Source organism: Contarinia nasturtii, unplaced genomic scaffold, assembly GCF_009176525.2.
Source record: "Contarinia nasturtii isolate CC-2019 unplaced genomic scaffold, AAFC_CNas_1.1 Cnas_scaffold_2584, whole genome shotgun sequence".
NCBI classification, from domain to species: Eukaryota; Metazoa; Arthropoda; class Insecta; order Diptera; family Cecidomyiidae; genus Contarinia; species Contarinia nasturtii.
This window is the reverse complement of record NW_022199904.1, coordinates 516-12,265: the sequence shown is the minus strand read 5'-3', so window position 1 is coordinate 12,265 and position 11,750 is coordinate 516. Positions and strand designations below refer to the sequence as shown.

The 11,750-nt window shown below is 34.4% G+C and overlaps 1 protein-coding gene across 1 annotated transcript; it reads right to left on the bottom strand.

Annotated features, from left to right (window-relative positions):
• Positions 1 to 2,369: 2,369 nt before the first annotated feature.
• LOC116348606 (ankyrin-3-like) lies at positions 2,370 to 7,413 on the bottom strand. Its single transcript, XM_031779658.1, has 5 exons — positions 7,387 to 7,413; positions 3,053 to 3,252; positions 2,796 to 2,981; positions 2,650 to 2,729; positions 2,370 to 2,580 (listed from the first exon to the last, which is right to left on the bottom strand). Exons 2-5 carry the CDS (start codon positions 3,210 to 3,212, stop codon positions 2,401 to 2,403), a joined length of 606 nt encoding a protein of 201 aa, XP_031635518.1. The 5' UTR covers positions 3,213 to 3,252; positions 7,387 to 7,413; the 3' UTR covers positions 2,370 to 2,400.
• Positions 7,414 to 11,750: the final 4,337 nt, after the last annotated feature.

The following is an 11,750-nucleotide window of genomic DNA, read 5'->3' as shown; positions in this document are numbered from 1 at the left end:
AAACAATCGCATCCCATATCATATAAATCACGATCTGGACTTTTTCACTGTTTGGGTGCTCTATACCGAGTCTCCGAGAGTTTCATATAAACTTGCTATGTGATACCTATTGAATAGTAAGCGAATACCTATCGTGATTGAATCAATAGGCGTTTTAATAAAATTTCTATTAACATTCTAATAAAAAATCTACTAACATTCTAATAAAAAATCTACTAAAATTCTAATAAAAAATCTACTAAGACCTAATAATTAGTAGTTGTTAGTGGCTAGTAAAATAATAATTATTACTTCTTAGTGGCTACTAAGAATTACTAAATAATAAAGTACTAATGGAAAAAATCTACTAACTAATAAGAATTTTTATTAATTATTATTTATTAGTTACACCAATGAGAATTAGATGTGAGTGTTTGTAGCGTGGTTTGGGCGATCAATTGATTTTATTGTCATTTCAATTTCAACGATTTTGTGTGTTCGGAACGCTGTTCGCTGAGGAATGGATATATTCACAGTTGGTTTTGTGTTCATTTTTGTTTTAATTTCGAAATAACAGAGTGTTGATAAAATTTACTGTGAATATTCCAACAACATTTCGATCGGGAAAATATTTCATGTGACATTGGAAATAAATTTCATCATTCGATTTAGAATACAGAGTCACTTTGTTGAGGTAAGACGTGATATTTATAATGCGTTCTTCATTACTGTTTCATTTGATTTGTGATAGAAGTGTTTTTATCTTATTGTGTTTGTGATCTATGCTATATTTGGTGAATTTTTTTCTAAATTTGTGTGTATTTTTTTATTTTCGTTTATTTGTATCAGTTCTTCGAGATAACAACGATTCGCCGGTATACGATGACGAAAGAGAAGAAGAAAATTTCGTTGCAATAAAATGTGGCTTGCAAACAATACTTCGACCCGAGCCTAGGGGCTTCCATCAGTCGTTCATACAAATTTATACACAATATTCACGTCCTATCCATCATATATACGATTAAAATTTCTTGCCTATACCAGTGAATAAGGTGGTTTTTAAACTGCAGTGTAGCAAACACACAGAATAGCTACACAGAATCGAAGAAGATCCGCACAAAAGAGAATGAAAAAACATGCCATAGACGAAATATACACGAAATATACACCAAATATACACCAAATATATGCAGTTATGCACATTTATTTGCACGTATTACAGATGATTTTGCAATATAGTTCACTATTTGCATTATAAATTGTATATATTTGAAGATAAAAGACCCGAGCATGCAGCAGTTGTGACTCAAATATTGTTTGAGTGCAGTCTACAAATGACGGAAGTGGCCTCATTGGCTTCACTTTTGATTTTATTCAAGGTGAATGAAGCACTCGATAATGAAGATCGTCAGTTCTTTTTGCGATGGGATCGTTGGAAGTTCTTCTTCGATTGCTTCAAATTGAAGCCTTCAATGCGGTATTGGCCAAAAACGTTGAATTTGTATTACAAATAGGCGCAAAATGCCCTATAGGGGCAAAATGCAAAGCAAAGGCCATATCAATGACTATTGATGGCGACGAATTGTACGCGATCTATGAAGAACACACGCATCCGGGAAAAAAATCTTTTGGAAGAGACAGATTCATCACAGGATGAAGACGAATGATAAATGAAAAATATGGAAATGTTCAATTAATTGAAAATTTGATTATTCTAATAAAGTAGATTGATTCAATGTGGTAATTTTTGTGTTGGTTTTCTCATCTTGCATTTTGAATTAGGTATATAATGGAATGGCTAGAATTTTCAGGTGGTTTTTGGTGCATATAAGGCTTATTGAATTGAACGTATGAATATGTAAAATCTTTTATTGCTTCAATGGCTCTTCACCTCTGTATTGGCTTACTTCAAAACTTTTCCAACGATATTACTACGTTCAGTTTGAATGCCACAGTAACTGATTGAAAAATTCACTATAGTGAAGATCAAAACAAACCTTATTGGTCTGTCCGAGCAATTCACGTAGAAATAAAGGAATTAGATAGTATTGTGGGGATAGGAATTATGGAAATTGTGCCAGTGAATTTAATTTCTATATTTTGTTAATAATCTGCGTGATAAATAAAAAACCAAGAATTATGTGAAATGAAAAATGTTAATTGATTAATATGAATTTCAGCAAAATTATACATAAATATAAACCATGATATAAAATGAGATCGTTAAATTGTGATTGAATATGTGTAAGTAATGGATGCATGAGTTCCTACTTAAAATTAAATATTGTTCGTTGATCTCTGCAATTCTGAGTTAGTATTTTTTGTACATGTTAACGTAAAAAAGCAAAGAAAAATTTCGGAAAACCAAATCATATTTTTGAATACCTTAAATACCATAAAACCCATAAAAGCCACAAATATTTAACAAAATAACTTTCTAACTGGCTTTCTGTCCCCCACAAAAAAAGAAGAAAACTCATAGAAAAAACCATTCATTCTTGAACCTTGTGGAAAAATAGCCTGGACCGCTGGAATGACCGTGCTTGATACCATGCCACCGTCGGGCCCAATGGCAATGAACTCTTGACGAATGCGTGATACCTATAAAAAAATATTGAAATATGCTACAAAATTGGTGCAAACATGAGGTAAACTCATTGAAATATTTACGACAGCAAAATATTGTGGAAAATCATATGTGACAAAGCGACAAATTCGTCCTCCAGAAGATTCATCCAATTGATTGATATCTATAAATGAAATTAGGCTAGGCAATTTAAAAATATTCTTCTTACTGCAAACATTCATTTGCATACCTCCTGGTTCAAAGTATTCATTGAGAGTATCGTGAATGATTTCATCGCTGTTTTCGACTTGGTGCTCACGCCAGGTTTCACCATTGTCTGACCGGAGAATTACAATCTCTCGCTCTTTTCCACGTAGCGATGCAAAATGTGGTACTTCCATGATAACCGGCCCAATAAATTTAGCTGCAACTGGTCCTAGTACATGCGAATAAAAAAATCAGAAACCAAAATATAAAACACAAAAAAGTGTATAAGGAATTAATTACCTAATTCAAGTACTCGACTGGCCAGTGCTTCACCTTCCATTAACTGCGGAGGATGCAACGTTCGTTGTGGTTTAACATAACGACAAGTGATCCTAGTGGGCATTGCACACGAACGTGGCGGCACAATAATGCGAATACCACTATGACGACATCCACGCATTGCTCCACCACGTGCATCGACCAAAAATGATACCAAGAAACTGCCGAAAAATGTAGGAAACATTGTCAGATTGTTACATAATTATAACATCCAGTGAACAAAATCAAAAATAAATTAGCGGATCAGAAAATCCCAGAAAATTTGTTTTTCAAAATAGAGCAACTCAATTTCAACTTGAAATTAAGGATTTTTTCTTTAAAAGTACAACCAGGATAATTATTATGAAAAAAAATTATGGTGTTTGATACACCGTTGTAGAGGTATTTATGAGTAGAATCGATTTGAAAAGTAAAATTTACAAAATCAATTTTCTTGGTGTCATGAATGTGAAGAAGTCGAAATGTTAATTTTTCCCATGAAAAGGTCCCCCAAAGCGGAACTGGTCAAATGGAAACGGGAGGCGACTAGTGATTCACCATTAGAAAGGTATTTGAACGTAGAATAAGAACATGACTTTGGTGACATGAATATGAGGAAACTGAAATTTTCATGTAGTGTAGTCAAAAAACTTTCTATAGAAAGATATTTAAGAGTAGAATTATTTATAAACATTTGAAAAATAGAAAAAGTATATCCGTGAATTGGCAAAAAATGGCAGAAAAGGGGAATTTTATACATGCCACCTGATATATGTCGATATGATTCTGCAAAATTCACAAAAAATGAAGCACCCCAATATGCGTAAATTGACAAAATATAAAAGTATTCATTGAACATTTTATAAATTGCATCATTTCGTTTGTTCTCAGGTTTTTTAACATATTGCAAGACGCCCGCTTGTGTGACTAATACACACCAATAAGTAGTTATCCAAAAATGGGGTTAAGGCAGGATATCAATTCACAGGCCTTTTTGAAAAAAATAATGATTCTGAAAATTATTGGAGATTCGGGTCGTTGTGGATCTATCAATCCATCAAAATCAGTCCTCATGTTAGATTTCTTAAATGATGTGTTGGGCCAATGTGTCTTGAGCCTTGCGGTTTCCCTTACTCGTGAGTAATCCACAGGAAGGATTGGCTCTGGTCCCATGGCTGTGCTTCGTAAAGCCGCATTGGCCTTAGTGAATTGTAGCAGACCATAATTGAGTCATTTCTCACCGTAAAGTCTTTGAGTTTCTTCACGACTCTCAAGCTGTCAGTGAAGATGGCTTTGCTACCTTCCACTCTGTCCTCTAGAATGTTTAATGCACATTGATAAATTGCAGTTACTTCCGCTTTTTTGACTGTTGTAGTTAGTCCCAAGGGAATCGAAAAGCGTTATTTCCCCGTGAATAGTGGATAACACACCCGCTTCCCGTCTCTCTGACTGAGCCGTCAGTGAAATAGGAGAAGTGCCCCCATGTGCTGTGTTGCTTTGTACTATTACCTCAAATCTTCTGTCGAAGTTATAAGAGGTTCTAGTGATAGACTTACTAGGGTATTTTTTGAAATTTTCGTAAATTTCGTATGGAGACCCCCCATGGGGGTGATGAGAGGGGTTGCCCAATGGCAAAAATGGAATGTGCCCACAAAATAAGCTATTGGTGGTTATACATTTTGGTGCAAAATTCCGGACCGAAAAAGTGAAAAATCGACTTTATAGGATTTGACCCCAAATGGAGGGCACTGGGGCAAGACACAATAATGGATGAAAAAAATATCAATTCTAAGGCATTTTGGCACGCTAAGTCCGACATTTGCGGTTTCAGGTCAAAAAAATCACACCTTGGAGTTTTGACCCCCGACCCCCCTAGGGGTGGAGGATTTAGAGGACGATTACCATAAATTTTTATATTTTATTTAGATTTTATTTATCGTAATGACCTAAGGAGCTCTTGCGGCAACATCTAGCGTTGAGATATCGGCATGAAACTTTACACACGTTATTTGCACACCATATGGAAAAGTATTCCGTGGTGAGAGCGAAAAAATTTCAACTCTTGTGTTCTGGGGGCCAGTCTATTCTATATTTTGATAACAATTAACTGAATTTGTTTTGTAAATATTCGGTTTGTTTCGTTATTTTCGATCTTTGTAGACAATAAGAAACTATTTTTATTTAAAAAAAACATTTGATAGTTCTTGCTGTAAAGTATGTTTGTTATACAGCAAATCACTTTGGTTATAATAATTGAGTATATCAAGAAGATGTCAAAATATATATAACGACGATTCCATATCAAATCGATCAAAATCTGGAATCAAGGTCTCGGATTTCGTTTAAATTTTGTATATATGTTGGCCCCCATGAGAAACTAAGATAGCCAAAATTTGGGACTTAACTTTTCACAAAGCCGTAAAAAATCAAGGAATCAATTTTCGAAAAAATGGTCAAAAATCGAAAAAATTGCATTTTCCCATTCAATATCATTTGTAAACTTTTATTTATACAGGGTGTTTCACAGATCCATGCTAATCTCTCTACCACAGATTCATCAGCTCAAGAGGAGTAAAAAAGTGTATGAGCACTTTTCCCAAATCGGCTGTTTTAGTGGGGTTACAGTCCTCGGCCCCTTAGGGTCAAGATTTTCTAATTTCTGGTTGATTTCCACGGACGGTCACCACAGCGGTGTTTTTCAAAAGCAATTTTTCATTATTGTCTTGTTCGAAAGATCTCTCGGTCCTCTTAAGAATATCACAAAAAAAATTCAAAAAAAGTTTCAGTGGAGACGGTCAAAGTGGGTTGACCAAAAGTGAAAAAAATCATCGAAAATCGAGGAAAATCGTAATTTATCTCGAAATAACATGTGATAAACCTATCTTTTTTATGCCAGAAATCGAAAGAGCATTCAATTTTGGTCCGGTATGCACATTTTTAGATTCCAAATTTATGTGGGTGTGTCAAAAATTTTAACGGTCCGAAGTGGAGCGACCGAATTTTTTTTTCATTTTTTTAATCAAATTTTCTGGGCAAGTTTTTTGCGCTGATTGTTTGGTTTTACCACCGATCTTACATAATTCGGACCCAAGGAATCCAATGGTGCCAACGGTTTTGACCGATCAATTCGAAGTTCACAAGATAATCGGCTTCGAACCTACCCCTTGGAGTGACATTTTTGAGTTTCGATTTTTTTCATTCGATCGGTATGAAAACTGGTATTGGGGGGTTTTTGGGTACAAGAGAACCGAATCTGATATTTATTTTGACATTTTTTTTTTTTTTTTACTTCAACTTTTTTTCATTTTCTGGTACATTTAATTAAATCGAACGTAAGTATTTTGCATTCACAAATTTTCGACGTCATTAAATTATTATTAGTGATACGACGCTCCATTAAAATGAAAACAACTTGAACAGAATACCTCAAAATTGTGTTAAATTTTGCGCTGTAACCTTTTCAATACGTATAACACTGAAATAATCATTTTACAGAAATAAAAAGTTGAATTTATTTCGATATAAAAAAAATCGAAAAAATCACTTTTTGGCAGTCGGAAGATTTTTTAAACTTTAATTCAAACACCTGGTTATATGTATATCGTTGGAAAGGTAATTGAAGGGGCTATCCGACGGTGCCCCCCGTAGGTCCCCCTGCCCCCCGATTTGGTAAAAAAATCGGGTCAAAGTAAAAATTGCTATGAGGGGAGGGGTTTTTACCAATTTTTCGAGAATTTCTTCCATACATCACAAGTGGTTTCACATCGGTTATGGATAGAACGGCAAATGACCAATAAAAAGAGCGAAAAAAATCGAGAAAAAAAACCACGCATAAAGCCAATTTTTCACTTTTAATATTTCAAACTGATTTTTTACCACTACAGGGGGGTGGGGGCACTCTCGGATAGCCCTATCGAGGCGACGATATACATATGTCCGAGTATATAAATAAAAGTTTACAAATGATATTGAATGGGAAAATGCAATTTTTTCGATTTTTGACCATTTTTTCGAAAATTGATTCCTTGATTTTTTACGACTTTGTGAAAAGTTAGGTCCCAAATTTTGGCTATCTTAGTTTCTCATGGGGGCCAATATATATACAAAATTTAAACGAAATCCGAGACCTTGATTCCAGATTTTGATCGATTTGATATGGAATCGTCGATAATCATCAGATACATATTGTAAAAAACAAATAGAAAAGAATAAATGTGAGAAAATAAACCCCTATGCAAATATGAAATAAACTTAAAAAACAGTACATAAACATATATTTGATCATTTTTTTTTTTTTTTGAAAAAGTCCAACTTACTTCTTCCAGTGTAATTTTCTGTTTATTCCACGAAGAGTAAGCAATTTTTATGAGATAAGAATATTTTGTTATTTCTTCTAAACTACTGTTGTCAATGGACAGTCCGAGTAAGTTCGGTTTCGTCCGACTTAAATTCGAACTTCGGACACCGTCTGCTAATATCGGAGCGAACTCGGTGATGAGATCGGACTTTCTTGTTCGAGTTTCAAAATATTTCCAACAAAATTTTTCAAGTTTATGTCATCAACACATGGTTCAATAAGTCTTTGACTTGACCTATAGATGGCGCGACTAGAACAAAATTTTTTCTATTTTTCGAAAGTAGCATCCTTCAGAGGCGAAATTTGAGCCAAATCCATTCACCGAGGCAGAAATTACTTGAATCGAACCAACAATATTTTTCCGTTTTATGGCTTTTTTTAGAAGAGTAGTCTTTATTTTTATTAGTATTTTTCGTGCGGCATAGTATCATCCAGGCAAGGAATACATGCTAAAGCCAAAAACTCAGATTTTGTGACTTTTTGTGGTTATGTTTTACGATTGATTGAACTTGGACATAAATGACATGCACGTCGTTGTTGTGATGTAACTGGCGCTTCTTGTTCCTCTTGACCCATCAAATGCTCACGAACTTCTTTGAAAGCCGACTGATTAGATGCATTCATGCCGCGCGCTGTTCGCCGTGAGATATGATCGTAAACTAAACCTTCATACATGTCGATCAAAAATGTCTTGCGTTGAAATGCATACTGTTCATGCGTGATATCGTGACTTGTGTTGTAAAGAACAAATGCTGCAACACCACATACGTTGATGAGATTCATGAAGAATGGAAATGGCCATCGATTGGTTCCAAGTTGACATGAGTTTGAATGGAACATTTGATCCCTAGTTTGATCCAAAACATCCACACCGCCTTATGTGCTATTGTAGACTTCAGATCGATTTTTCTCTGACAGACATTTTGTTGAAATAATAATATTATGTACGCGATAAACAAGATTCAAATTGATTTTTCTTGAGAATTTCAACCTATCTTCTCGTTTTCCAATTTAGTTTTTCATTTTTATTAAACGGATATCATAAATTTTCACCAACTTGATTTGTGAAAATGCTTGATTATGTGTTTCCCATACATTTTGTATGGATGGTCTATTCAGGATTTTAAATGTTATTTTCAATATTTATCCATTATTCTCGTAAAAAGGCGAAAATTTGATGCCAATCGGTCGACGCGTTTCCATTTTATGATATTTTTTTCAAGTTTTCGGTCTAATAGACCGTTACTATACCTAGGATGGTTAAATCAGAAAAACAAAACCCAAATAACACATTGCAAAAGAATCAAATCCATGCAAAGTTAAAAAATGGTACCTTCACCATGGAACAACATTTCATTGAAAATTTTCAAAAATCCTGATTTTCAAAACCATTCACTTCTGAACACAAATTTATGAATATTAAAGGTTTCCTGATCCGGAATGATCAATAATTGTCTGAAATTAACATGAAAATTAATGTGTGCAAAGTATTCCATGTCATAAATTCATTTTTGGTACCAAATGGAGACATTAAAGAAAAAATACAGAAAAATGACAAAAATTATAATATTTTCGCCACTTTCTTGAAAAAAAGGCCAAAACTCTTCCGCATCTGAACTTTTCATGTATTTTACTCAATTTGTGTCATTGCAGCATCAATAACATCTGATCTTTAGTCATAGTGCAGTACAGGATGTGCCAGTGAAACTGATATTTTTATATATGCTTAAAAAACGTATTGTTTTTTTACTAAAATTGAACAAAAACTTTATTGAGATTTAGAATAGGGTCCAAAATTTTGAATTCATGTTTTGGTTTTGATTTTTCCTCCATTTGCACGGACCACCAAACGCAAACGTCGTAAAAACGATTTCCACGCGGCGCGCACCATTTCGATGGGAATATCGTTCCAAATCTTGACGATTTTCTTTTTGAATGCATCCAATTTTGTGATTTTCTTAATCTTCAGATCATTTAGCTTCGATTGCATGTAGCCCCACACAAAATAATCCAATGGATTCAAGTCTGGAGACGATGGCGGCCACTCATCTTTGTCAATAAAATCAGGCACATTTTCTCTTAACCACTGTTGTACTTTGTTTGCTCGATGTGCCGGTGCTCCATCTTGCTGAAACACCCATGGCTCATCACCAAACACAGTTTCGGCATGTGGCAGAAAGTTTTTGCGCAATATTTCTTCTTCATACACAGCTGCGTTAATTTTAACGCCTTTGTCAACGAAAACAAGGGGAAATTTGTGGCCGGCCGAAACGGAACCCCAAACCATGACACTTGACACATTTTGAAATCGTTCAACGACTAAATCATCTTCAGGAATGTCCTCAATTGTCGCTGCATAAACACGATCATTTTGCACATTGAGACTTGGCTGCAAAAGGAACAACTTCTCGTCTGAAAAAACAATGTTTGAGTTTGCGCGCCGGCGTAGCAGTTCTTTGCATTTTCGCTTTCTATCTTGCTTATTTTTGACTGTCAATCCGTGTTTTCGGGTTTTTTGAATGGTTTCACTCCCAAATCTTCTTTTAACATTCGTCGCATTGAAGTGTGACTGATATTGTGCTCACGAGCCAAGATTCTGGCGCTTCTTCTGTTATTTCGACGAATTTTGTCTCGTACCTTTTTCACCAGATCTTTTGTTCGCACAGATCTTTTTTTGCCTGGTTTTCGCTTCACATCGACTGTTCCGCGTTCCTTGTATCGTTTTATGGTGCGATGAATAAATAACAAATTGATATTGTCGTTCTGAAGCCGCCGAAAAATATCAAATTGTCGCAAACCTTTTTTATGCAAATTCAAAACGAGTTGACGTTTGACATCCATTGTTGTTGCAAAGTAAACACTACTGCGCACTAATGTGCATCATCACAGTACATAGCCAAAACATGAATAAACATAACGGTAAACAAAAGAGTGATTGGAAAGCAATATAGTTGTAGCTACGTAGTTACGAAAAAAAATATCAGTTTCACTGGCACACCCTGTACTATCCGAGTGGATCACATTGTCATATCAATGAATGGAATGGGATCCTGTACCTCTAAAACTTGAAAGCTCTTGCAGCATTCGCCTTACTGGTTATGATTGTGTCACTTAAATCCCATTATCATCCTGAAAGTGTATATTCTTTATAAACAGTACGTATACAGACGTTTTGATTGAAAAGAATTGAAAGTTGTGATTAAAATGCAACAAAATTGAATTTTCCACAAAAAAATTGGAAAATTCATTATAAAGACTTGTTTAACTCCACTAAATGTCTTCAAAATTATTGTGCTACCGAATTGTAAGAGTTATACAGGCATATCTATATATTTCGATGAGGTCACCACTTGGTACCGAAAATGAATTTCTTTTATGAATTACTGCTGTGTTAGAAAGCTTAAATATTGCACACATCATTTTCAGACAATTATTGATCATTCCGGATCACAGAACCTTCAATTTTCGTTCAGAAATGAATCATTTGAAAATTGGAATTTTTGAGATTTTTCGGATGAATTCGATGAATTGTCGCTTCATGGTGAGGGTATCATTTTTTAACTTTGTTTGGATTTTTTTCTTTTGCAATGTGTTATTTGGGTTCTGTTCTGATGATTTAAGCATAAAAATAAACAATGCCGAAAGTATAGTGTATTTTTATGCCTTACAAAAAAATTCAAAAAAATTCAAAAAATCCAAATTTTTCCCATTTTTGATATACGGCCGTTGAGCCGTGACATCCCAGTTTATATTTTTTTTGCAAAAAAACACCTGATTCGTGATCAGGGGATCCCATAGCCAAGGTTATTACCCTCGCCGTATTTGTTTTTCAATTTTTTCATATTTCTGCTACACCCTAATGCTTGATTTAATCTGGACAAATGATGTTGAGTTGCTTTAAAGCTCCATAAGCGACTTTCATTTGTTGAATTTTGAAGAGCATCATAATGCTATTAGTATACGATATAAAGAGCCAATCATAAAAACAACTGAAACAATACATATATATCAAGATTTCAACAACGCTGATTATAAACGAATAAATGAGTCGCTTCTTGATGTAGATTGGGATAATGTTTTTGATACAAATTCATTAGAGTTAAGACTGGATAATTTTTATGCAATTATTAAGTCAACAATAGAAACTCATGTCCAGTTAAAGACAAAAATAATCAGAAAACAACCAATGTGGTTTAACAAATCATTAATTGAGTTGAAGAACACAGTCAGCAAAGCACATCAAAATAAAAAAAGGCTCAACACACTTGAATCAATTGAACATTACAAAGAAATAAGAAGGGAATATAAAAGATGTGCACGCTC

Coding starts and splice junctions, on each gene's coding strand:
- LOC116348606 (XM_031779658.1), bottom strand. CDS start 3,212: ATGCGTGGATGTCGTCATAGTGGTATTCGCATTATTGTGCCGCCACGT. Junction 2,730..2,795: donor TGAATACTTTGAACCAGGAG/GTATGCAAATGA, acceptor TTTCATTTATAG/ATATCAATCAATTGGATGAA. Junction 2,581..2,649: donor TTCCACAATATTTTGCTGTC/GTAAATATTTCA, acceptor ATTTTTTTATAG/GTATCACGCATTCGTCAAGA.